Raw genomic sequence first — 27,347 nt, 5'->3', positions numbered from 1 at the left:
GCAGACGACGGCGGCCAGGCGGCGGCGGGCGGCCGAGGGACCCCTGCCCCGCGCCTTGCGGCGCTCTGCCCGCTGCTGGAGCCCATCGGCCAGGCGGCGGAGGCGAGCGGCCACCAGGCGAGCGGCGGCCGAGGGCCGCTCGCCACGGCCGGGGCTGCAAGGGCAGGGCGCGGGGGGGCCGCCGTGCAGGGCGCACGGGCACATGGCGGGGCCGCCGCTCGGCGCCGAGTGCCGCGGGAGTGTGCGGAGGGAGGGGAAGGGAGAGGGGAGGGGAAGGGGAAAGGGGGAGGGAGGGAGGGGAAGGGGGAAGGAAGGGGGAGGAGGTGGGGGGGGAGGGGGGAGGGCCGGGGGGGTTACATCATCCCCCGCGGGGCGGCGCTAGGGTGGGGGGAGAGGGGGTGGGGGTGGGGATGGGGATGGGGATGGGGGGGGGGAGAGGGGTAGGGGGGAGAAATGGGGGGGTAGAGGGGTAGAGGAGGATGGGGGGCAGTGAGGGATGGGGGGTAGAGAGGGGTGGGGGGACTGAGAGGGATGGGGGGCAGAGGGAATTGAGGGATGGGGGGACCAGAGTGGGATGGGGGTGCAGTGAGAGACAGGGGGCAAGGAGGGATGGGGAAACAGAGTAAGATGGGGAGGTCAGGGAGAGACGGGGGGGGCAAAGGGAATTGAGGGATGGGGTCACAGTGGGGTGTGGGGACAGTGAGGGACAGAATACAGAAAGGGAATGGAGCAGAGAGGGAATGAGGGTCAGGAGGAATTAAGGGGTTGGGGGACCAGAGTGGGATGGGGGGATAGTGAGGGACAGGGGGGCAGAGAGGAAGTGGGGGGACAGAGAGGGATGGGGGGCAGAGGGAATTGAGGGACCACAGTGGGATGGGGGTCAGAATGGGACAGGAAGGCAGGGAGGGACAGGGAGGGCAGTGGGGATTGAGGGACAGGGGAGCAGAGTGGGATGACGGGGCAGAAAGGAAATTGAGGGACGGGGGTAGAGTGGGACAGGGGGGAAGAGATGGATAGGGAGCAGTGGGAATTGAGGGATGGGGCAGCAGAGTGGGACTGGGGGCAAAAAGAGGGATGGGGGGCAGAGAGGGAATTGAAAGACAAGGGGGACAGAGTGGGACGGGGAGCAGAGTGGTAATTGAAGGATGGGGAAAGCGGGGGGGCAGAGAGGGATGGGGCAGAGAGGATTGAGGGACAGGGTGTCAGAAGGGGACATGGGGCAGAGAGGGAATTGCACTAAGGGGACAGAATGGAATGGGGAGGGCAGAGAAGGATGGGGCAGAGAAGGAATTAAGGTACGGGGCGGGCAGAATGGGATAGAGTGGTAATTGGGGGACAGTGAAAACAGTGGGATGGGGAGGGCAGAGAGGGAATTGAGGAGTGGGGAGGGGGTCAGAGCAGGATGGGGACACTGGGAGGGTGCTGTGAGGACTGAGGGACAGCGGCTGTGGGGTGAGCGGGCAGGATGGGAGGTATGGAGGGGAACCAAAGGACGGGGGGGGCATTGCGGGATGGGGGGCAGTGTGAGGACAGAGGGACAGCACGGGGATGGGTTGGACAGCGTAGGGGTTCAGGGGCAGTGTTTGTGTAGCAGGACATTCAGGGACCTGGGGACAGTGCGGGAGTTTCCCGAGACAGTGCGGGAATGGCGAGGACAGCAGGGGGGGATTACACAGGGCTGGAGGGGATTTCATCACCCGGAGCATTACTGATTCTGACCACAGTTCGTGTGGCTGAGGAGGAGCCATGCACGGCGTCCTCACCCGCCCCCAGGGACTGACCAGGGGGATGCAGAGCCCCCCAGCAGGACACCCTATTATAACACATCAGCTGTGGGGATGGCAGCGGGGGCTCCCTGCAGCTCCCCATGGGGCAGCAGCCTCCCTGTAGGGGCCCATTCCCCATCAGGGAGCCTGCTGCCACCCCCCAGCAGAGCAGCCAGGTATAGCACAGGGGTCTGTGGAGACCCTCCTGGGGGTCTTCTTCCCCCCAGTGTCCTCCCCAGAGCAGTCCTGCTGCAGAGGCAGCTCTTCCTCCGCAGTCCCTCCACGGCGGGGCTCCCCAAGTCAGAGTATGTACCCCACAGAGATCCTCCTCCAAGCCCAACTGGGAGTTTTATAGGCAATTTTATTTTTTTTAATTTTTTTTTGTGAAGGGTGGGTGTCTAAATACAGCATTTCCAGGATGAGGTAATCCACATGAAAAAAAATAAAATAAAATCCAGAACTAAAATGCCCCTCTGCTCGTGTAGATTATCTTTAAGCTGCTCCTCTGGACTTGCTGAGGCAACGGCAGCACCTTGACCAATGTTTCTGCAGTCGCTTTTAGTCATCACCTGAATCGTCTTCAAGCAAAGCAGGCTGATACCGGGGAGACTCGGCTGGACACTGTCTCCTCCCCGAACACCCTTTCCTCCAAAAACCACCTCAAAAGTCTCATGCTGGTGGGGTGTGAAGGTGGCTGAAGCCTCCCAGCTGCAGGTTTGTGCAGACTGATGTGTTGGACCTCAGTGTGGAGTGCTGAATTCACTGCTCCACAGGTGTGAGCGCGACCCCAGACACCAAAGGGAATCTAAGGGGCACGGGGCGCCTGGTGAAACCTTGGTGGGAGAAGTGGGGGGCGTGGAGGCAGCGCAAAGCTCCCTGAGAGACCCCTGTGAGACCCTTTAAGTCCCATGTGAGACCCCTGCGAGACCCTGATAGAGCCCTGGGAGCCCCCTGTTAGACCTGCAGAGACCCCTGTGAGCCCAACTAAGACCCTGCGAGACCCTTTCAGACCCCTGCAAGCCCCCGAGACCCTGTGAGACCCCCGTGAGCCTTCTGTGAGACACTTTGAGCCCCCTGCAAGCCTCTGAGACCCTGTGAGACCCCCGTGAGACCTCTATGAGACCCCCATGAGACCCCTATGAGACTCCTATGAGACCCCCGTGAGACCCCATGAGACCCCCATGAGACCCCTGAGACCCCCTTGGGCCCCTTTTGAGCCCCTTTGAGCCCCTTCGGAGCCCCTCTGAGCCCCCTCACGCCGAGCCCCTCAGCCTCGCACCCTCCCTCATGCCCACAAAATGGCGGCGCCCCTCAGCCCGCTCCCAGCCCCGTCCCGGGGGGCTCAGCCCCTCTCCCACCGCCCATCTCCCACCGCCCGCCCGGCTCTGCGGGAACGACCCCGGCCGCCCCCAAAACACCGACAGAGGAGGCGGCGGTAGGAACCATGGCGCTGCGGAACGGGCGGGCGCGGGGGGCGGTTTCCACGCCGGGCCGGCGGGAGGCTGGGCCGGGCCGGCCCCGCCGCCATGGCCGGGGGCTCGGCGGAGCTGGAGCTGTTCCGCCGCCGCTGGCGGGAGGAGCTGGCGGGGGGCGGCAAGCGGCGGCGCAGGGAGGAGGCCGAGCCCAGCGGGGGGGAGCCGAGGGAAGCGGGGGAGCCCAAGGAACCGGGGGAACCGGGCTACTTGGTGCTGGCCCGCGGCCTGCTGGATGGCGGCGAAGCCCCGGCCCGCTGCCGCAGCAGCCCTCCGCCCGGCCGCCCCGTTGAGGAGGCCGCGGGGGACGCAGGAGGGGATGGCGACGACCTCCTGGGGCAGCTCATCCGAGACCTGGTAGGACGGGGAGAGCCGGGGCTGAGGGGAGGCGGTGGGGGGAGAGCTCCCGGAGGGACCCCCGAGCGGCCCCCAGTGTGGGGCCAGCCCCTGAAGGGTCTCAGAGTCTCCCTCTCAGCCCTCCTGAGTTTGCCTTCCAGCCTTTGAGGCGGTATCGGGGCCTTTTATTCGTTTAAAATAGGTTATATTGTGTGGTTTTTTGCTTATTCAAGCTGTCTGATGTGCATGCTGTAATTAAGGGTGTCCTGCCCTGTGACGCTGCAGCGTAGTAGGAGCATGAGTATGGATTCTTTGCGTCGAGGAGTTAATTGGGGAATAGTCTTAAACACAGTTCTGAACCGGTTAAAAGTTATTTTGGTAAATCCTCTAAATGCAATAGAGATTTTATTTACAGCGTAGGAAAACTAGGGGGGAAACCCATCTTCTTGCTTCTCGCTAACCTAGCTGTGACTAATTACTCTTTGCTTAAAAAAAAAAAAATTAAAAGGAACAGATTAAATTTCTGTCTGCAAGGCACAAATTAATCCATTTAAAGAATTAGCGCTCCATTAGTACACAGGAGCCCAAATCTGTCTCAGAGGGGATGGCAGTATCTGAGATTTGGATTCATTCCAGTAGACTTGGAGTCGGGCTGCTGCTGACTTAACATCACTGAGCGCTGTGCTATTAACGGGCTGGGGGGGATTTGGGGTGTAGGAAGGGAAGATCTGGATCTCTCCCTAGCATTGAGATTGCTTTAGGAAGGAGTTGGCGTGAGCTTGTGCTTTGTCACAAGCCTGTGCTTACAGTTTGACTTATGAGCACCATGCTTACAGTTTGACTATAAGCCACTCCTACAAGTCAGTTTAAAAATCTGTATAGCAGCTTTTTTCTTTCTTTCTTTTTTTTTTTTTTTTAACTTTTCCATGAAGGAGCTGTCAGTCTTGAGCGCTGTGCCTATACCGGCCTGTCTGTAGGCAGCCTGGATCCAATGATGTCTTTTGGTACGTGCAGCCAGAGCAGGTTCTGCTGGTTGGAAGCGAGTCAAGTCCAATTTGGAAGCAGCACGTTCATAGTGGTGCTGTGCCTGGGCTCCTACGCCTAGAGCTAATAAGCCTTGCCGAATGGCTCATCTTATTTGTTTGGGCAGCGCGTTGCTCAAAAATGGTTGTGTGGCTCCTGGACCCGGGCTGGTTCGCATCTGGCCAGCTCGGGGTCTGCCTGCGTGTGGCCGTGGAAACGCACTCCTAGAGCCCCTTTTATTTATTTAATGCTGCTTTGTGTCCCCTCTGGAAATAGGTGCAGTTTAAGCCATGTGAAAACAGCGTTTGTGGAAATCCACAGCAGGGAGTGGAGCCAGCGGTTCTCGTTCGGAGGGCATTGAGAAGGAAGGGAGAGGAGAAGGGGCCGTTTGTGCAGGAGGCTGATGTGTGAGAAGGGACAGGAGCAGGAGGTTTAGCAGCAAGTCTGTCTTCAAGCAACTACAGAACAAGTGCAAAGTTCCAGTGTTTATTATAGACTGAGGCTGTCTTGCTAAAAAGGCCTAAGGGGAGCTTTGCTGATCTTTCTGCTGTCTGTACACCTGTCTTTAGTGTGGAAAAAGCTTTACATTAACATCTTTCACTTTATTATACAATAGTTTTTTTGTGTAATTGTACTGTAAGTAAACGCATTATTGCCAGTTTATTGGCACTGCAAAGAATCTATGTTTAAACAAGCAAGGAGCTGTTATAGAAGATAATTACTTAAAGAAAACATAAAGGTATCAGGGCTAGAGAAGCACTAAGAAGCAGAACGTGGTCCTGGTTTGGAGTCTGTCTGACTTCCCGTGGAGGCTGATGGAGAACAGTTGGGAGCTCTGACATACCTGAGGGGTGGGATGCAGACACCAGGAAAAAAAACTCTGGAGCATACAACTTCAGAGTGACTTAAGGAAATGCTCACAATGGGCTGATTTTGCTGTCTCTGTATTAGGTAGTATAGGAAAATTGGAGTCGCCAGATAGAAATGCAGGAGAGGACAATTCTTGATGCAGCAATCTCAAGAAGATTTAATAATGAGGTAGTTAAGGAAAAAAAGCTCCTCTAGGGCATGTGTGTTTTATTTTGGTAGTTAGGTAAGTGATGGATTATTTGGTGTAGAAGTGTTTTTGTGATAATTAGCTAAAGCAGCAGCTTTTTCAATACATTTCCTATTAAAAATTGATGTTTCTGACGAAGGACAGAAACAGACAGTAATGCCATCTCCGTTCAGTTTTAAGATCAAAATGGTACTTAGTTTTCCATCATCTGTTTCTGGTCTTTTTGACTCTGAAACCTCAGAGCAATAGTTTTATTAGAACTTGTCTTGCCTTCCTGCGCCATCTGACAACAGACAAGCCTTGCAGTCCTCTTCAATTTGCTTTTTAGCTCCAGTTAGCAATATGACTCCCGTTTACCTCATATGATTCAGGGAGAACAGGGAGTAGCTCGAATATCTTTGTGCCAGCGTCATCTGTCTGATGTTGTGCCATTATGGGATGGAGAAGGAGAATTACTTCTGCCTTTTTGTGGACCTGTGATGGTTCCGAGTATACAATGCCCTTTATTAATACCATGGTAACTTTTAGTGGTATCTAGTTGTGCAGTAAAGAAGCCTAACGGATATTTTTTTATTTTTTTCCTTTTCAGAACGAAATAAATGAGGTTCCCTTCTTTGATGTCCAGCTGCCTTATGAACTGGCATTGAAGATCTTTCAGTATCTGGGCAAGGCTGAATTGGGAAGGTGTGCTCAGGTAAGCGCTGCTGGCAGTTTGCTTCCCTTATTCCGCACACAATGGGCAGACGTTCAAGGCACTTTGATGCAAGGGAGGTGTGTTAGCCCTAGTGGCTCAGCTGATTGTGCTTTTGGAAATGCTTCCAAAACTGCATATTGAAAAGCAGTCATAACTGAGCTACATTTATGGCCTCCAATTGAGTATAGTTAACCAAAGCATTTGTGACTTGCGCATAAGTGAAACCTTAACATTTAAAAGAAATGCTTCCAAAGATCTTTTGATTCAAGCAAATGTAGTCAGAAGCAAGTGACTGTCTTGCTGTAATATTTAGAGCTTAGCACTTTACAGTGAGAAGGGAATGGCAACAAAGCTGCTTCTCCCGCATAGTAGCGTGAGGCTTGAGCCATGGAAAGCTGACAAGTATTGCAGAGAAAAGTGGAGTAGCAACTTTTTGTCTTTTGTCTAAGACTTTTGTCTTAGATAATTTCACGTAAGGCTAATTCCTGATCCCCCCCTAGTTTGTTATTCTCTGGCAATGCTTTAAGATAATGCTTTCAGCAGTCTGTTCTCAGACGTACATGTAGTTCTTGCATTGTTGTCAACTGCCTTTCTCTTCACGTGGCCTTACTACCATACACACAACGTGCACGTGTTTATACTTAGGAGTGTTCAGCCCATGTTACTGAGTCCCTGCCTTGTTTCTCCACACACTGAACGATGAACCTCCTCTCTGAACGAGTCTCCAAAGCAAACTTAATCAGCACGGGCTGATTACCCTGTGAAATAGAGTAGAATGTTGTGGATATGCGTTGCCAACTTCTCCCATGATTGCTGTTTAGTGTTTCCGGCTGGTGTTTATTGAACTGTGATGTGCAAAGCACATCTTGCAACTTCACAAAATCCGATCAGAATGGTTCTTTGTGTTATACTCGAATATTCCCTGGACTGTTTGTAAGATAAAGAAATGTTACTGTGTAAAAATCCAGAAGTGACATGGGACATCTGTAGTGGATGGTAAACTAGACAAAATATTAACCAAATTGCACACGCACTGAAATTAAAATGGGATTTTACCCTTCAGTATGAGTAAGTCATGGTTTTAAATAGCTAGAGGTCTTTATTCCTTTATTCTTTGACTTGCTAATGCCTTTTAGGATTGCAGACTGGTAGAAGAGAAATACTCTTGCCAGGCTTCTGTTGCAGAGGAGAAAAAATCTCTAGAACTATTTTTGGTACTGTCTAGAATAAAAGAGAAGCTTTCAGATATGCTTGAGTTTCTGCCATTTAACATAGAGAGGCACAACCTGTAAAGGCCACATTCCACAAAAAGGGGCAGGATTGCGTTTTTGGAGTGGATTACTTTAAGATTATTCTCTCTTTCTTTCTCTCAGGCATGATCAGGTTACCTTATGGCATAGTAAAAGATTGGCTGCTGAGGGGCTGCTCCTTTTTTCTGCACTTGAGCTGCGTTTGATTTCTCTCTCTCACGTTTGTTTTAACTTGAACCTGCTCTCATAAGATGTGTTTAACACTTAGGAATTTTTCCACATTTCTCGTTTGCCTTCTAAGGCTGAGTCAGTTGGACCTAAGTAGCAGCTGACAGGTAGCTGAGCAAATGCCCGGTGTTTTACAAGGTTTTCCGAATGAGATGAATATCCAATGCTTTTAGTGGGGAGCGTGCTTCTTGTTAGGTGTTTAAATAAAAAGCAGAGCAATAAAAATAAATACCATTTTCATTTTTCTCTTGCTGATTTTGTTTTTGAAGGGGAGGGAGGAAGCCCTCTTCTGTTAAATGGAAAGCCCTGCTGCTTTACAGTGTTATCGTAGAAATGTTTTTTTATTAAAGTGCCTTGGGATTTTAGTGAAATTGGGCCAGTTAGTGGAATTGGCATCATGAACTATGTGAGTGCCTTTGGAGAAAACCTGTTTGCTTAGTTCTTTATGCCAAATTGGTAACCGACTAACAGTAAAGTAGCCCGACTGCGGAGTGTCTTTGAGATTTAATCACACCACAGACTGCTCTGGAGAACTTTAATTTCACCCTGATATTTCCCCCTCCCCCTCTTCCCTGCAGCTTTTCTTTGATTTTTGGAATTAGTACCATAAAACACAAGCTATCCGTATGGCACTTGAAATGCTAATGCCATGTGCAGCCCATAAATTAATGGTGTCACCAGTTCCTGAGCTCTGGTGGGTTTGCAGTAGCTGTGTCATATTCAGTAGTACCCAGCAGACCAGCCCCAGCAGGTATCCCCTCTATACAGTCGGAGGAAAAAAGTGTCTGGGACTTAATGTCTCAGCAGAGTAGCAGCACTTCTTTTCCTCAGCTTTGTGTTGCCCCTACAGACTATTAAGAGCATCTTTTGATTTCCCTTCTGACCACTGGAGGAAGGATCCGTGTTATGAGCAGCTGTTCTGTGACTCCTGCGATGAAGATTTGAGAACAGCCTCTCCTTCCTCATGGTCGTGATGTAGAGGAAAAAGGACAACAATCACTGGGGACACCACAAGCAGGACACATTGAAACACACTAGAACCTCTTGTGGTATTTGGGGCTGATGCTGCAGGCACCAGGGATAGAATTCACTAATGGCCTTAGGATGTGACCTTCAAACTGCCAGCTTTGTGGTAAGGTGACATGTTCCATCTGGGAAGTTGTGTGTTCTTAGTTGTGTTACTGCTTTATAGTAAATACCAAAAGCTGCATAAATGACATGTTGTGGTGTGAAATACTCCTGGAGAGCGTGTATTGAATTATAGCAGTGCTAGGGTAGAGGTGTGAGCGTTTTCATCTCGAGATGATTTAGAAACGTTTCCCAACACGACAACTGTGTGTGTGTCTAGGCCCAGGGAGACTCATTCTAGGAATTTAAGAATGAATTGCATGAATCAAGAATTACAGATGCTTGCTGTTAAAGCTTCTGGAACTGTTAAACTGGTAGTGTTTAGACATTTGAAAAATAAAATCTCAGTTATTTTATGAATGTGCTTTTTATTGTGGTTGTGTGTGGGTAAAAATAATCACCCATCCTCCTAGTTTGGAGAGGAAGAGCAGAGAAATGGATGGATAAGGATTTCCTGATTCAGGGGCTCAGAATGAGACTTAAAATAACATTATGGCTGTGAATTGAAAAGATGAGCAGCTTCCACCTGGTAAATGTGCATCTGAATGGCTTTGGCTTAAATACTATTTGGCGCCAAGCATTGTACTGAATTGAAGGTCCAGATATTTCTAATTGAGGCCCCTGGATTCAGCAAATGAACCTTGAATATATCTTTGTGTGACCAGGGAAGAAAACAAACCTAACGAAACAAAGACAGTTATCAGATGGGGAAGGATGAATAAACCTTCATTAGGACTTCAGCCAGTTGATTAAGACAGGATTAGAAGAATTTTGGATTTGTTGGAAGAGGTGGGTTCATTTTAGTTTCTTTGTTTTGCTTGTTTTTGCAAAGAAAAACAAAAAAAAGAATCCTCCAAACACAAAACCACACAGCAAAACCTATGTCAGCAAAAGCCTTTGAAGACCTTCTGAGCATTACTGCTTGCCGAACTAGAGATATAAAATTGTTCCCGTGTAGAGCCCAAGGGAAAACGAAGTTTCTGTACTGAGAACAGTTGAGAACTGTAGTAAAAGGATAATAGGAAAGCTAACGACAAAATTTAATTGGAGACTCTAAATCTATAAACAACCCTGTAAGATGTTGTCATTGATCGTTGTCGGAGTTTGTATGTAGTGTAGATTTGGAAATAATTATGCTCATAGTTTAATAAGAGCTTTGCGTGCCTCAGCTCCTCTCCAACAAGCAGGATGTATGGGTGCATATAAATAAAGCTGTAATACTCTGGCTTTCAGTGCCTCACCTGAAACTCGAAGTCAAGCAGATATAATAAAGCTGACTTCAAGCCAATGGCTGGTTTTAATGCAGCAGCTCACAGTGGTGCTGTAAAGTGAAATGCTTGAGACACTTTTATTAGAGATTTCTTGCAGCTGAGGCTCGCTCAGTGGGGCTTTTACAAAGGATTGTCATGCCAGTTTTGGTGCATTAAGAAAAGGCTGTGTTAGGGACCCTTTGGAAATTCATGCTTGTAAAGCAGCAGGATTCAATGTAATTTGATTTAAAAAAAAAATCATAATAGGATAGGATCTCTATTCCCCTTAAATGTTTATTCCTGAAAGTTGAATAGGCAGTCTAAATTTTATGTAGTCGTCCTCCCCTCTTCTTTTTTTAATGTCTTTATAAAACGCTTTTAAGACCTTGAAACCAGAAAGGTTTGTACAAACACCGTCTGTTTTGGCAAACCCCAAAGGTTTATGTTTTCTTTTTTTCTTTGCTTTTTTTTTTTTTTCCTTTCTTTTAAAGCACGTGGGCATAGTTGGGCTTTGTTCGCTTCTGTTTGTGCATTCACCTCCTCCACGTCAGCAGAAACGTGCCCCTGCTTTGGGGGCAGAGAGAGGTGCCTGTACTGTTCACCAAGCTTGGCCAGGGTGCTCAACTACTGCACAACAGCTGCTTTTTTGTGTGTCAGCAAAAAGCTCATATTTTTTTTCCTTTGAGCAATACTATGTGGGTTTATATTGCGTTACAATCAAATCATGAGCAAATTCCCCATTAAACTGCAGCAGGTTTTTTTTTTTTCCCTTCTGAACTTTGGGAGAGTGTCCCTATAGTTGTAGGAACATCAAGCACTGAAGTCCCTGATTTTTTTGCTGCAGAATGCCATATAATGCTAGAGAATACTTGGTGCTGTTTTGGTAATTTGGAAGGCAGTTGTTATTGCCCTATCCAGGTTGTTTTCTTCGATGATGGGAAAGGGTTGTGTGTCCTCTCTGAGGTCTCTTGGTGACTAACTAGAATGCCAGCTCGGCTGGACTTGGATATTCCTCTTCAAGAACTGCTGTCCTGTACGGATAGAAAATAACAATATCCAAGTTGGAAGGGACCCACAGGATCACTGAGTCCAACTCCTGGCTCCACACGGACCACCTAAAAATCAGACCACATGTCTGAGAGCATTGTACAAGCACTCTTTGAAATCCAGCAGGCTTGGTGCCGTGACCACGACCCTGGGGAGCCCGTCCCAGTGCCCGACCACCCTCTCAGTGGAGAACCTTCTCCTGATACCCAGCCTGAACTGCCCCTGTGACAGCTCCAAGCCATGCTAAAAATATCTGTATGTTGCTTAGTCTTCCTTAAAGCTTTCCCTTGTATCAAACCCTCTACTTGTCTCTTGAAAGAAATAGGTCATGAGATGTGATGCAATTCCTGATTCCTAATGAGACACTGGCTTTTGAAAGCAGAAATGTCACACGTGCTTCCTTACAAGAAGACCAACACAGAGAGCACAATGTAAATAAAACAGCTAGAAGCTTCATAAAGGTTCCAAGGAGAGATCTGTTTATATACAGTGTTTTTGCACTCCTGTGACTCAAGGAGACCTGTAAGACAGGGTCACATTAATGGGACCGAGTGGTCTTCTTTACCTCAACCTCTCTGCAAGCCACAGCAAACACTTGGGCACTCCAGTGGCTTGTGCTCTGTGGCCTTACTGCATATCTGTAGCAGCTAAAAGGATCTCACATTTTCAGTGGTCCTCGTAGTATAGATGATTTTGTGAAGCTGTGCTTCATAGCTAAAAGCTGTGTTTTTAACAAGTCTGATGCAATGCATGCATGCAGATAACAAAATATAAAAGGAATTCATCTCAAAAATACAGAACAAGTGATGGTTTATTTTTCTCTCCACTGTGCTTTGTTTTTACCTGTGTGTAAACGTGGAATGAATGGCAAGTAAACGTGAGGAGGTGGTCCTGTGAGTTCCCTATGAACAGGGGACCTAGATTTTTAGGTGCAATCCTGGGAGTGAGACACAGCAGCTTCCAATTAAGCATCCAGAAAGTGATGTCAGACTGAGAAGGTTTTTTTAATCTTCCGGAAACAGTGTGTGATTGGTTGCTGCTCTCTCTGGTAACAGCTTTCATTGGTTAAACCTGTTGTTTTTTTTAGATTAAGAATTACAAATGCTACCTAAATAGCCTATTACCTCTTGAATCTTTAAATCTAAGCCTGCAATTAATTATGAAGCTGCAGCCTCTGAAATGAACAGCAACTTGAGGCTACTTGATAACCTGAATAATTCATTTCTATTTATGCAGGCTGTAATACAAGAGGTGCACACCTTGCAAAAAGGTGCTTTCTCTCTCTCCTAACCCCAGCCAGCACCCAGGTCTGACAGCACCCCACCTAGGGCTGCCATGAAATAGTGCTCACAACGGAGAACTTTGGGTAGCCCTCATCCTTTGGCAGCCCTTTCCCAACCACACTCACAAAGGAGTCTGCGCTTTCTCTCTCTCCAAATCCTAAACCTGACCCTGCTTAACCAATCTGCTGGGCAGGGGGGTTGGACCCAGATGATCTCCAGAGGTCCCTTCCAACCTCAGCCGTGCTGTGAAATCACTGTCACCACCTAATCAGGCATTGTCAGTAGGATGGTGGTGTGATCTGCAAGGTTTTCTTAGCTACAAATAAGAAAATAAATTCATACTTTTGCTTACAGTGCTGCCTTAATAATTTTTTTTGCTTCTTTTGCCTTACAGATTTTCTGTGACGCGCATATTTCAGGTTAGGATTGTGGCCACTGAATGCTGGTGTGGAGTATTAATGGATCAGAAACCAAGTGTTTTGAGTCAGTTATTCTCAAAAGAATGAACAGAAATGTTATATTGTTTTATGTAAAACTGAACTTCTACTAATAATTTAACATATAATAATTCTGTATACATATATATAGAAAATATATATTTGATTTCTAGGTCAGCAGAACATGGAAAATACTTGCAGAAGATGAAGTGTTGTGGTACCGGCTGTGCCAACAGGAAGGATACCTGTTAGATACGAGCATCTCTGACCATTCCTGTTGGAAGCTCGCCCTTAAGGACTGTCGTGCCAAAGAGCACACTTTGAGAACCAACTGGAAGGTAAAAAGGGAAAGATTGGTTTAATGGGATCCAGATGCTGTGGAAAAGTGGGAACCACGTTCAAACAAGTGGCGGTGAAAAGTTGGTCTTTTGTATTGCAGCTTCTTTTTGCTAGTTAAAAGGGAAAAGCTGCTGGGGGATTTATGAGACTTTGCCCCAGCTGTAATTTTTTTTTTCCTCCTCTGTGACTGATTACTTTGGGGAATGAGTCTTTCTGTTTGCCATGCTACTCCCTTGACTTTGGTGAAAGAGCGATGATTTTACTTCAGCGTCCTTTGGTAACGACAGTCAGTCCTTAAGATGAAGGCTCCTTCTCAGTTCATTACATATCTTAGCAGAAAGCAAGCTCCATGTCTTTGTTGTAGTAGATACATTTCTCTACTTAATGATTATGAATGATAACGGAGAATGATAGCTTCTTTCTCCTTCGTTTTCCATCTGTAAAAAATTCCAGGAAGCAAGCATAAAATATATCAGTCTCTCTCAGCTGCACTGCAGCTTGTCAGGAGCAATAGAAAAGCTTGGAGTTTGCTGTGAGGAAGCAAATGAACCTGGTAGATGAATGCATTGCAATACCAACACCGTGTCTCATCTTTCTGCACAGAACCGCATCGGTGCTGTGAGTCAGCTGCAGTATGAGCTGGGGAAAGTTCTCTGTGATGTACATTCTTCTGATGGAGTCGTTATTGCTGGGTGAGTATGTTGTGTGATGCTCATTTGTCTTTCACCGAAGTCTCAGGCTGCTTCTTAACAAATTCAAAAGAAGCATCAGTTCAAAGCAACAAGGGTGAATTTTGACTGCAGTTCCCTTGTGGGTGAGAAACTTTGGCCCTAAGGTAAGTGATAATTCTACATATCTACAAATCACTTCACCAGTGCAAGTTTTTATTGTAATGCTAGCTTACAGTAGTCCCTGTAGAGACTGCAGTACTTTCCAACGAACTTTCCAATTTCCAGTGAACTATACCTACTGCTTTGCTGCAGAAGCGCACAGAATTAAGTACACACATATTGAAAAAGTTTATGACTTTTTTTTCCCCGAAAAACTTCTCATTTCAAAGATAGGTGTGTCCTGTGGCAAGATAAATTTAGGCCTATCGCTGTTCTACCCCATTTTTAAAAGACAATTAGGAAGAAAAACATGGAGAAACTCAACCTTCTCTTCTCGTAATATCAGACTTTGTCAGGACTGTGATTTAGTATTAGTTATTCACTTGTCTTACACTTTTAAAACGCCATCTTAAGAACCTCCCAAACTCTTGGCAGAGATTTTTGCGTCTTGCCTCAGTAGAGGTAAGTTTTTACTGTATTCTGCTCGAATTTTACAGGTTTGGTAATGGCCAGCCTTCCAGAAGAAGTCACACTAGTAAATAAAAATGATATCATCTTGGGGCAGAGGACATTGTCCTCTAATATGCCAGAGTCCTGTATTTTATAGCACTCCAAGTTAATGGTTTGCTTACACATTGTGGTATGAGAGAAAACTGCCTATAAAATACTGTAAAATTGACTTGTCAGTTAAAGGAAAGGTGGCTTGAAATATAGTGAGTGTAGGTAACTCCCATATACGCTGAAATGCTTTTGCACACTGTTGGGCAAGTGAAAGCTCAAGTGTGAACTAGGAAACAGCAGGAGTGAAAGGGGGATTTCAAGCTTTTCCTATGATTACTGTTTACTAGGTTCTCTCCCACTTGTTTTACTTCTCCCTTTGGAGGTCTCACTTTGTTTTTTTGCTGTCCTATCGTCTCATTGACTATTGCTGCTCTTTCTCAGCTTTCCATGCAATGTTTTTGCTGCTGCAATCGGTTACATTAATATGGTGAAAATGCTTCTGCGGAAGACTCGGGTAACGTGTGACCTCTGGAGGGGCAGTGCCACACAGTGGTTAACCTAAACAGTGGCCGTGGGAAGAGACATGAAGAACTCGTGCCGCTGGAGTACGGCAGCTCTTGCATTGCTCCTGCCTGATGCTGAAGTTTCCTTGGGCTGCAGAGGCTCCTGTAGGACATGGCAGGTCCCAGGCTGCTGTGAGCTGCAGCTGGGTTCCAGCTCTGCAGATTGCAGCCTGCATTCTTTTGTGCCCTTCAGCCTGGGCACTGCGTTTCCTGGCCTTGGCTAGGGGTCCATGCTACTGTGTCTGTTCCACTGTCTCTAATGAAACCTCCTGTACTTTTCTGGGAGCCAGAAACCCCAGTTGTCTCCATGTTGCTGCCAAAATCTCCAGCTCTTCTTTTTCTTCATTTTCTCCATTGTGTTTTTATCCAAACATGCAGTACATAGAAGGTAGGCAGAATAATTTCTAAAGGATTAATAAACAAAGGAGGTTTGTTCTGTATGTTAAACTCATTAGTCCATTTTCTAGCTTGGTGTATCACAGAAGCTAGGCTTATGCATGGTTTCGGATGATCTTTTCGTACTGATTCCCAGTTCTTCCAGTGCTCTTGATTCTTTTGGTGAGTTCACCTGCGTTGGCACAGTGAAAGGAAATGTGCTCTTGAGGAATTGAGGTTCACAAAAATAAGTGAGCAGGTGAGAAACAACTGAGGGAAAAGCTGCATGTGCACTTCCACTGGGAAAAGTGATATTAAGGTTTTCACTCAAATTAATCTTCAATAATTTCCCTTCAGTGAGAAAATGAATTTTAAGAATGAAGTGCCCTTTTATGGAGCTGTGTGCGCACATTTGATAAAACAACATGAGGAAATCAAATTCAGCTGTTTGACTTTACCTGTTCAGTAAATTAAATGTTTAGGATAGTAGGACACAAAAATTGTATTACTTCCTTTGCTGTTTACCTCTTGCCACTCCCTCTGCTCTGATAGCTTGAGATCTCTGCAGGCATCTCGCAAATTGCTGAGAGCCAAAAACAATTCTGTATCTTACTCCAAAGAAGGTAAATTTGTTGTTTTGCCAATGATGATCAAAGTCTACAAGACAATAGCACACTGCTCTCCTCCCGGTAATATCTCAAAAACTATCCAACTAATTTAGGAACATACAACAATAAGAAAACATGACTTCTGGTACTGTTAGAAAAGCTGGATGTGTCTGCTGCCTCAGGTGTCTTCAGCATCATACACAGGTCATTGTTTCCCAACTGTTTCTCTTTTCTCATCTTTTGATTTTTCACTACCTGAGAGAATTAAGTCTTGAAGACTAAAATTTCCAGTTCATCCCCCTATAAAAAATAAAACAAAACACTTTTTTTTTTGGCAGATCTCTGGCAGGGCATACAGATCTTTTCAAATTTGTTGTTCGTTGCATTATTTTTGTATAAATGTTTTTATTCCATTTGTAGTAGTGTAGATCAAAGAAGACAGGCTTATAGTTAAAACTTACGAGGATATTAGTTTACCGTACAGGGAATTGCTTTGTCCATTATGCACATTTGGTAAGTATTGAGGTAGATTGAAGGTTTTTTTGTTTAAATCCAAACATAACCCACCCCTTTCTCTCCCAGCTTATAGTACTGTACTTAATGGCATTGTGCTTTCAAATTTGTCATAAAAGTGTAATGAATCTAGTGATCAATAGTTAGCTGTTGCATTCTTTCAGTACTGAAGAAGTAATTTAATAGCTGAGGTTAACAGAAGTCAATTTTCTTCTCAGTATAAATATCAATTATCTGTTACATTTAATGATTATATCTCTAGTTTCACAAACACTTATGTGCTTAGCTTTACATGTGAATAATCATAGTTTACAGCAAGGCTTGCCATGTGCATACAGCTAAACAACAGCCTGTGACTTTGCAAGGCTGGAGAAGTTGGCGATGATCTTAAAGCTAATTTTGGGTGTTGAATTTTGTGTGTGCGTTTTTTTTTTGTTTGTTTTTGTAAGCAGTGGCTTGTGGCATCATTTACCTTTTTTTTTTTTTTTTCCCTCTGTATTCAGGTTGCTGCACTGGAGACAAATAGGGCCACTCAGTTTTGAGCAGGTTTTTGATGCCTGACTTTGGGGAGCAGCTGCAGCGCTCTGGCTCAGCTTGGTCAGGCCAGCCAGGCATTACGTTCTGCCTTTATGGCTGGAAACTGTGGCAGTGCGTAGCAGCTGCTCCCTGGTTTCAGGAGGTTCAGCTCAGGATCTTGGGAGATCAGAGAACGGTTATAAAAATAAAATAAATAAAAAGGAGGGGAGAATAAAGTTCTCCAGCAGCATATTTGTGTATTTTGGATCTTAGAGCAAGCCTGGGAAGAATGGTGTTTGATTTGAACCTGTGCTCTGATAGACCTCATCTTGCATGCTTCATTATACTGCTTCAGACTCTGCTGGAAAGTGGAATGATGCAGCTTTATTTTAGTTGCTGTAGAGGTTTTGTTTTTGTTCTAATCGTTCCAAAAAGGAATTTGTACAGGTTGTGGACAGGGTGATTTATAACAGTGGCTATGAGTGTAATCCACAGAGGCATAGCTTGCCTGAGCTGGTCCAGGAGTGGATCTCTTTATTAATTTCTTGTAAAGAGGCAAAGATGAGCTATACAGGGTTGGCTCTTCCTTAGAGAAATGTCCCTATTTTCTTGCACTCTCTTGTACTTTCCCTGTGCTGCTGCCAAAGCTCAAGCCAGAAGATGGCAGAATATCAAGGATTGATTAAGTGCAACCTGAGCTGCGAGTCGAAGGTGGCTGCTAGCAGCTCTTCTTTCTCAGAGCGCCTCGCATTTACTGGCTGACATCAGATAATTCAATCTGGCCTGCATGCAGAGCATCTTGTGTTTATCATTAAAATTTTATCCCAGCGGTTACGATGCTTGTTTTCTGGGTCAGACCTTGAATCCCTTTTCATTTGAGACAGCGGTGTTTGTGGTTACCTCACTCCCAATCAATGTTGTATTCGCCAGCCTTTCTACAGTTACATGTCTCGAAGGATTTTCTTTAAAGAGATGTTGTCCTCCCCCCTCTCCCTATTCAATTCAAATGTAGTTTCTTCCTTAAGTCAGAGTTTACTTAAAGCAATTATGTCTGCTTACTTGGCTCTTATAAATTACTACTGATGCTTATGTTTGCTTTACCTGATACCATTGTGTGTTTGGTTTCAATACAGAATGCCTGGATTCACTCACTTTCTGTTAATAAAATCTTAAATCTGGGTTCTTTAAGCAGGAGCATATTTGGATGGTAAAATCAGTATTCATTTTTTTTCTTGGTGGTGTTGACAGACACGCTGACAGGCATATGTAGTCAGAGGTCAGGTCCTCCTTGAGATACAGATCTCAGTGTGAACCTGGGGCTTGCTGGTGGTGTCACTACGCAATGGATTTTGTGGTGTAACAGGTCAGTAGTGTGTTGTGAGGCTCTCTGGCTCTGTGAAACACTCACCTGTGGGTATCCTTGCACTGCGTGGTAAACCTGCCCTGTGTTGGTGGTTGTCATCTCACCTCGCATTGCACAGTGTACAACCACACCACGGCTGCGTCAGTCCCAAGGCTGATGTTTTGTTGAGCGTTGTGTTGGCTATTTTTATGCTTGCAGAGAGGGCACTTTGGCTTTGCTGGTGCCGTTTGTAGCTCTGACAGCTTTCCAGGTGAAAGCAACAGAAGAGATCTGTAGTAAGATCACTGTTCCAAAGGCCTGGAAATACAAAGGTGTCTGATGCTTTTTCTTTTCTTTTTTTTTTTCTTTTTTTTTTTTCTTAAGAACGTGTGGTACATAGTTAAGAGCTTGCATAAATGGAGATTTAAGTGGCATGTGCCTGCACTGTGCCACAGAGACACATTAGTGGATGCATGGAGCCTCAGCACCCCTTACAGATAGGCTGGGAGTCAGCCCTGGGTTCTTCTCTCTACATTTTAACTTCAGAGGTTTTCCTCTTTCTCCTTTCCTAGATACTTTTTTTTTTTTTTTTTTTTTTTTTGAGGTAAGGGCCAGTGAGGTCCATCTGCTGAATGCCCTCCATGAATCTGCAGGTTAACACTTCTCCTTTCAGGGTGGAGCTACCTGGCACAGATGGTGTTTCTCCTTTATTTGGGCAGTGTTGCTTAATAAAGGCAATGAGAGGCAACAGAGGAACTCGCTAAATATCCTGCGTGGTTAGGGGAATCGTCTGTTCTAGAGGTAATGATACCTTTTGACTCCGCCATACTGAGAAGCTAAGTGCACCGAGATAACTTTATTAATAAAGTTGTCTTCATTCTGGAGTCTTATGGGAGTTAGAGTTTAAACACTGCAGTGTCTTTGAACATTGTGGGCCTTGCAGTTTAAGTCACTATAAGCAACATACAGACTTAAAGCAGTTGCTGGTATATGGCGGATTTCTTTGTTCTCCAAGATCACCTTCCACACTGCTTTCCTCTTGCTCAAAGGTGACCTGCAAATGACTTTTTAGCAAATGGGCTTGCCACCCTTTTTAGCTTCATTATGATGTGTGAAACTAGCCCGAAAGGCTTGAAAACACTTTTCTGCACTTTTAAAAACTTCATGTCAACTCTCATCTAATTTGTTTTTTTGCTATAGGGCTTGTGGGCTATTCTCTAGGTATTTATTATTAGCTCTTGCATCTTAATTCAGTATGCAGACCTGAGGAAACCAAAATATTAATTAGTAATGAAAATGAATAAAAGTTAACAAACCAAAGTCTTAAACAGCCTGAGCAAACCCCTTCCTTATTTAATTGCTTAAATTTCACCGGCATAATGATGCAACTTTGAGAGGTTTCTCCCTCGCCTCCCGGTGGCTGAGAGCCCGGATGTAAAACAAAGCAGGAAGGAAGGATGCAAAAACACTTGCCTTCTTCCTTCAACCTCCCCCAAACCCTTTGTGCTCTCTTCATTCCTTCTTGTCATTGTTAAGAAGTAATAAGTGTCAGACCTGTTTTTTCATGTGAGTCACCTTTAGGAGGTTGCAAACGGGATGACATCACGAGTTCAGAGGGGTCAGATGACAAACTCCGGGAGTTAGGTAAGGTTGTGTTAAGTGACAAGCACATCGGCTTCTCTGTCATCTGCAGAAAAAAGAGCCTTTCAGGTGAAACCAATAGCAGGAGCTTGATACTGACTCTGTGAGACAGCTCCCTTTCCAGCCTGGCCCACCATTAAGCTATTGGTTTACTTACAGGTTTGATTGGATGCAGAAGAACGCGTTGCCGCAGCGGGATTTGCTGTATTGAAGTGATGCCTGCTGTTCTGAAGTCACAGCAGTTATTTGCGAGCTTGTAAAACCCAGCTTTGTGCCGAGGCTGGGCCAGCCCATCGTTCTTCTTTTGTGAATTTCTTGGACAGTTCATTTTTACAGTTTTCATGACCTACCAGACTCTGTTGCCATCAGTGCCTTAAAGTTCAGGTGATGCTTTTCCTCTCTGCTATTGCAGTGTGTTGCAGTTTGCATCCCTTCTGACACACAAACAGATCAATTTACATCATCCTCAAATGGTCTTTTCTGTCCCGTGTCTGAAACCGGAGCCACTGTGTTATTTGTTCCATTATAGGGTTGTCCTTTTATCAAATAATATGGCTGATGTACCAGATTCTTCCCAAATTACATTGTAATTCCTCCTGAGTTCTCTTGAAAAAAACGTATATTTCCCCTCCCACGGCAGCAGCCATAGGCAGTACACACTGTGCTATGTTTCCTTGGTCAGAGCAGCTGTTTTCGTTAATGGAGCCTTGTTCTTAATGATGGGAGGTTCTTGGCCTTAAAAAAGAAATAGCTAGAGACAGTTTGGCTTTCTCTAACTTCTTTTTAAAGTGTTCATTAAAATGTTTTGCCTGCCATATAACCCTTTGGCTTGTTTCTGTTCCCTTGGTATGGCATTTGCATGTGCTTAAAATTAATAAGAAAGTAAGGCACGCAGAAGAACTTGGTGAAATGTTAATTTTGTTACAGATAACAGAAGAATTTCATGTTCTCTCCAGCAGCTTAACCCACTTTCTAGAGCTATGATTTCCTAAATAAGGCCATGAGAATGAAGGTGTAAGCTCTTTTCCAGCTTAGTTTCTGTAAGTGTTCAGGAACTGATGGGAGGGATGCTCAGAATATACTTCTATGTGTTAAGCCTTAAACTGTTTCCAAACCAGTTTTGGTACAATTTCAGTCACTTTTTTCATTGCTGCTCTTGTGCAGCAACCCAAAGTAATGTTAGGATCGAATCACAGACATCAAGTTGTTCTACCAGTGTTATGATGGTTTCAAGTGCTGGTTTTGTTTACCTCCATCTGTTTTTTCTTGTGTTTTTTGTTGTAACTTTCCACCACTCTGTGTAATAGCAGAAAAAAAAATGTATCCCACTTGTATTTCATTTTTTGTCATCATGTTAACATTTATATTCCTTTCTGCCATACAAAGTAGCTCTCTTTACTCCGTCATTGTATTCTGTAACTGCTACTAGACTTTTTTCCTGAATCTCTCTTAAGAAATCCCTTAGCCAAGCTATCTGCTGGTTTTATTTGTAGTGGCAAAATCAATATCTCTAACTGTAAATGAGAGCACAGGAAAGCTGGGGGACTGCTACATCTTTCATCCAGCCTTATTTGTGAGGTGTCTCTGACTCTTATAAGTAAGCTGTGTATCGTTCTCGCTCACTTCAGGGAAAAGCTGTGGGTCTTAATGTTGAGTATAAAGAAGGTGGCAGAATTTATTTAATAATTTCAGCATTGTGTGTTGCAACGGAGGCATTTTGTAACTTGCAAAATGTTTGATGAAGAGGTTTTTGAAAATAAAAAAGAGGTTTTTGAAATTGAACGTTATGAATTACCACTTTCTCACTTGAGCCTTAGTGAAAAACGAAGCTTTAAGAGCAGATTGAACCAACTAACAAAGGTGTTTGGACTCAATTTGCATAGCTAATTGAACTCTATTCTTAAGTCTGCTGAGGGGGGTCATTGACTAGGTACCTTAATTAACCACATGAAGGACTGGTTAGGTGCTTTTGGTGGAATACGGATGAAAGGTCTGAGATCCTTGTTGCAGCAAGACAGTGCAAAATACTCATTATTTTACTTGCTTATCAACAGGCATCCGTTTAAACAGAGCTATAGCTGGAGATTGTTACTTGAGCGAAATTCCTACTGACTTCAATAAAATGCATTGACATTGTAAGGACTTCATAATAAGATCTTTTGAGTATTAACAGATGGTCACTGACTGCCTGAAACAAAGTTGTTGGATTTTTTTGTTTTGTTTTGTTGATCACCGCAGGTATCTGGAAACTGAACAGACTTTGCCTTCTGGAAATCAAACCTGACTGTGAAACAAAGGCTTTTCTTTCTCCTCCTTTTTTATTTTCTTGCTATGATTTCTTTGGAGAAAAATATGAAAAATATAAACTGATTTGTGAAGTGTCTTACCAAAAGTCGTTGGCGTTCAGACCAACTCAGTGCAGTGAGACTTGCCCTGGAGTGGTGTGCTTGAGGCAGCCTCCGGAACGGACTTACACCAACATCCTTTTTCAACAGAAAGCCAGTGATGGTCTGGTTGACCTGCTTGTTTGAAGTGAAATTCTGCAGTGCCAGCAGTAAGTGGGCCATGAAGGAAAGCGGTTTGTCTTTGCTGCTGCCATGGACTGAATGAGTAGAGTCTACTGTTTTGAAAATGTTCCTGTTAACAGTTTTTCTTTTGTGTATTTGTCAGTTTATATATTAGTTGCAGTTGTACTTTGCACAAACACTAATTAGACAGCCATCAACACTCAGGGCCAAAGGCTTACTAACAATGCAACTGTGATAGCAGTGTCTTAATTGGTTGAGTATAATTGTCATTAGGCAACGATAAAGACATCTGGGGCTCTGGAGAGAGATCAGCCTCCCCCTCCTCCTCTTCCCCAAATTTGTTCTGGCTATTGCTATCCAACACAGTTGAGCTTTTTCAGATGAGATTCTGTGTTTTGACCAGTTTCCTGATGTTTTTCTCCTTATGAAATCGTCTGCCTCTTCAGCACCACTTCATTAGAGCAGTGCCCAGCCTCCATCTCTGCTTCCTCCCACATGTGCTCTGCACTTCACCACCTGCTTCCCAGCCATTGTGGGACAGCAGCATTTAACCCCCATCTCCTTCTCCTTCGGTCTTCTGCTTTCACTCATGTGAGAGGACACGAGGAAATTGTTCATCTCATTATGACATTACTGTCAGTAAAGAGATGCTGAAATGCTTTTGATTAGTGAGCAGGTATTTTTATTGTAGTACATTTGTAGATAACGTATGAATTTAATTTTTATCATTTTCTCTATACCATATGCATTCCACTTCTTACTCTGTTTCAGCAAGTTTATTTTACTCCTCTGTAAAGCTTAAGTTGAATTTGCAGGCTCCCTTACAGATGTATATACGTATCTGTCTAGAGTTACAGTACTGACTTGTCAGAGTAAAGAAGAAAAGTATAGTAAGAAAAATGTTATCTCTTCTTTCTCCAGCTGCTTCTACTCACGTGGATACACTGAGATGTTTAAAAGAACAAGAGCAAAGTGAAATGTAGGTCCATCAAAAAAGCTGAGTGACTTGGGTGGGCAGTGTCTGTCAAACACTAAGAGAAGGGCGGCTGCATCTGGTGAATTGGGAGAAGAGCATGCGGCCCCAGAGCTGAAAGCCAGGCACTGGAGCAAGTTTGAAGGCATCAGGTCAGAGGGTATCTAGAGAGGGAAAAACTTGGGACATTAAACAATAGTCTTGCATTGCTCCCTGTTGTGCTTAGGAAAGCAAGATTTGGAATAACCTTTCTTGATGAAATACATCAGGTCTTAACAGTTTTATTTTTGTTTCAACTTGAGAACACGGATTTTTAGGTTTGGGGTTTTGTTTGTGTTCTTTTTTTGTTTGTTTTGTTTTTGCAGCTGGCTTGTATTAGATATCAGAGTGTGTATGTGCCACTGGAATAATCATTTCAGTATACCCAGCGTGGTAGGCTGTGGAGGAAAACAGCAGCTGAATGCTGTTGGTTATTTCAAACAATAGTACGTATTTGTTGTTGTATTAAAAATATTTTATTCTGTCTCCAGCAGAAAGCTCTGTGGGCTTTTCATAGCCTTTGTGGTAGAAAAATCAGTAACTGAATGAGTTTGGAGCGCTCTGCCTGTTCTGTGGCAGCAGTCTTCAATCTGGGGTTCTTTCATTCAGTAGCTGGTAGCCCAGGCAAAATTTTCATGGGGAAATGTAAAGGAAAAAAAAATGTTGTGGTAGGAAATAAATAGAAATACTGAAGTTATCTAGGAATAGGTTCTGTGCAGTGCAGCGTGTTCTTCAGCCATCTATATTGATATGGCAGATTTGTCAATTATCTGCAATAAAGCAGCCTTTTTATTTTTTTACAGCGAGGCATTGCTTTAATAGTTTAAAAGCCTTTTGTTGTGGTTACAAATTGAAAGTGTGTTGCTCTTTACAACAGCATTAAAAGCAGGGAGTTGAACCATTAAATTTTTTAGGTCGGAATTGGACTCATCTGCGTTTGAAACTCTTCCAGTTCCGTTCTGGTATGGGCCCACCATGCTCTGGGAACCGGTGGCGATGGCCAGCGGGGTGTGCTGTCAGCTGAGGAGGTGCTTTATGTCTCCCATTTCCCCATTCTGATTCAGTGCCCAAACCCAAACCTCCATTTAGCTTTCCAGTGTGGTCTTGGAACGCCTCTCTGTTGGTGAGGTTTGCTGAATGGGACTGAGGTGGTGCCATGCTGCACTGGGAAGGAGGTGAGTGGTGGGGCTGAGCGAAACGGGGCAGGAGGGATGCTGGAGGGATGGGGGCAGAGATTCCTTACTGCCCTCCTCCCTTCTCTTCCTGATGAACCTAAGGCACTTGTCGTGGCCTGTAGTGCACCGGTGGGATGTCTGGACCAAAATGCATGAAGACAGAGTTTGGTAGGCACTGTGTGCTTCTCCTGGCAAATAAAATGCTCCACTCCGATGGTATTCATTAGGTCAGGTTGATTATTGAACCTGGTCATCTTGAAAGTCTTTTCTAATCTGGGGGATTCTGTGGTTCTCTCTCCCGGCAGAACGGGAATGAGCATTATGGCTGGGATCCTCTTTTGTGGTATTCTGTAGTATCTGCCCCAAACCCACCAGGGAATACCTGAGGTACACCTAGGAAGTTTTTGTATTCAGCAGGTCCTTGCTGAGGGTGGGAGAGCAGCACAGCTTCATGGTTTGGAAGTGAAAGCTCTTCAGCATGTGCCAGTCATCATTGGTGAGGGAGTGAGGATAGGAATGCAACCACAACAGATACGTGCAATTACCCATTCCAGATACAATTTTTGTTGTGCTTCATCTCCAAAGTTTAAAACCTGTCTGAAATGAGAGCTTTTCCATATTGCAAATTGGTGATATTTCCTGTGGACTGGTCTGGACAGCTTGTCTAGAGTAAAACATCTTGCTTTGCTTTGGGGAAGCTTCTTTCTTGCGCTATTCTTTTCAAATAGCGCTACTGTAAATGGGAAACAAAAGCAAAATTTATGGGGAGACCTGGGCCTTATCTGCAGGAGGAGGAGGATGGAGAAGTGCCATTCCTCACAATTCTCTCATTTTCTTTTGTGGCGTAAAGTACTGAAAAGTAAGCCAGGTCACAAGGACAGGGGTCCCATCTCCTCCCAGTGCAGTGCAGGGAATTAATGTGCATCTCTTTTTTTTGCTTAACAGTTTCTGGCAGGTGCATAAAGTGGAGCATTTCCACCCAGAGATGCTGGGTAACCTGTCCTGAAGTCCAGCGTCTTCTGAACCTTTAATAAGCACCTTCCTTTGCTACCTTTGTAAACAACTCCTTTCTTATTTTCATCATAAATATGGGACAGGCAAGTTTGTGCCCTGTAGACCTTTGAGGTTAAGAAACACTCTTGAAATGTTCTGCTCCTAAAAAGCAAGGTATAGCAACAAAGCAGACAGAGCAGGAAACACCCTTCATTTCCAACAGAATCCACATCTCAGGTATGGCAGAAAAAGACATCTGAGACTTGTCACAGTAGTGTCAGAACTTGTCTTTAGCTACTGAGCTGTTCCAAATTGACCATATTTTTTGACCAGTCATAGAGGGAGCTTCTCTTCTACTTTGCCTGCAGGACACAGGAGTTATTTTTTTCCTTTAATAGTACGTTGTGTGGCACAGAACAGTTTTTATGTTGCTGTGTTACAGCCTTCACTCCATTAAATATATTCAGTATTATCTGAGAAGCTTATTTCTGTTTTTTGATTTTCTCATTAGCAAAGTGTAGTTTGTCTGATGTTAAGCTTCTTTTTTTCTGATATTTTGGTAGGGGAGTCTTCTGTGAAGAAAGAAGCATTGCTTTAATTCTAAAGACAACACTTGATGCTAGGAATAAATTAATTAGTCTTCAGAGATGTAGGCAAGTGATCTGTTGGTGAGGCACTGAGGAGCTTAGTTCTATGAAGAGCAGTAGGTTGGATGGGTGTATGCATGTGAATGCTTGTATGTATGTACATAAATACTCTGATTAAACAGCCTTTCTTTGGCACAACCACAATCATACATTTTTAAAGACTAAAAGGAAACAGATTGAAGTTTTGCCATGATGTAATTTAGACTCATTACTGATTAACTTCTTTTTTTTCCCGAAGCCCTGCTCTCATTGCATTTTATCTGTAAAGCTAACATTGATAGTTGGTAAACTGTGGTAGCTCAGTGGTGTCGTTCTTGTAGCTCCAATTTACCTGTCTTAGTAGACTCAGTGCTGCATTCAATAAATGGGAATAAAATGAACAAAGTTGATAGGGTTGTAAACACGAGGAGAATCAGTCTAGGAGCTGTAAATGGCGTTGAGTTTCCAGACACTTCTTGTTCCTTCCTCTCTTCTCTTGCGGCTACCTCTTTTGAGATGTTTTTGGAATGAATAATAGCTTTCCTTTCCAGATACACATCAGGGGAAGTGAGGTTGTGGGACACGCGCACCTGGGACTACACAGCCCCCATCCTGGAACCAATGCACGGTCCTGGTGATGCTGGACCTCAGCCACATGTCTCCTTTGTGAGGATAAACAGCTCTCTGGCTGTAGCAGCTTACGAGGACGGTAAGTAACCACAACTCTCCTCCCTATTTAGGGGAGAAAAAAAAAAAAGCTTTACAAAAATGAAGCAGCTGTGCTCAGCTTTTTGTGTGTCTGTAATCCTGTATA

The 27,347-nt window shown here is 44.7% G+C and overlaps 1 protein-coding gene across 1 annotated transcript in view; it reads left to right on the top strand.

Moving 5' to 3' along the window:
• The first annotated feature begins 3,258 nt into the window (after window positions 1-3,258).
• The window catches only part of FBXW8 (F-box and WD repeat domain containing 8), a 51,316-nt gene continuing 27,227 nt past the window's right edge, over window positions 3,259-27,347 (top strand). Inside the window, exons 1-5 of the mRNA XM_027469921.3 lie at window positions 3,259-3,595; window positions 6,244-6,348; window positions 13,145-13,309; window positions 13,914-14,002; window positions 27,085-27,242. Coding sequence (XP_027325722.1) covers window positions 3,293-3,595; window positions 6,244-6,348; window positions 13,145-13,309; window positions 13,914-14,002; window positions 27,085-27,242 — 820 coding nt within the window. The 5' untranslated portion in view covers window positions 3,259-3,292. The remainder of the gene's footprint in view (window positions 3,596-6,243; window positions 6,349-13,144; window positions 13,310-13,913; window positions 14,003-27,084; window positions 27,243-27,347) is intronic.

This window comes from Anas platyrhynchos, chromosome 16, assembly GCF_047663525.1.
Source record: "Anas platyrhynchos isolate ZD024472 breed Pekin duck chromosome 16, IASCAAS_PekinDuck_T2T, whole genome shotgun sequence".
Lineage (NCBI taxonomy): Eukaryota > Metazoa > Chordata > Aves > Anseriformes > Anatidae > Anas > Anas platyrhynchos.
Note: the sequence above shows the minus strand (reverse complement) of the source record. Positions and strands in the feature narration are given on the sequence as shown.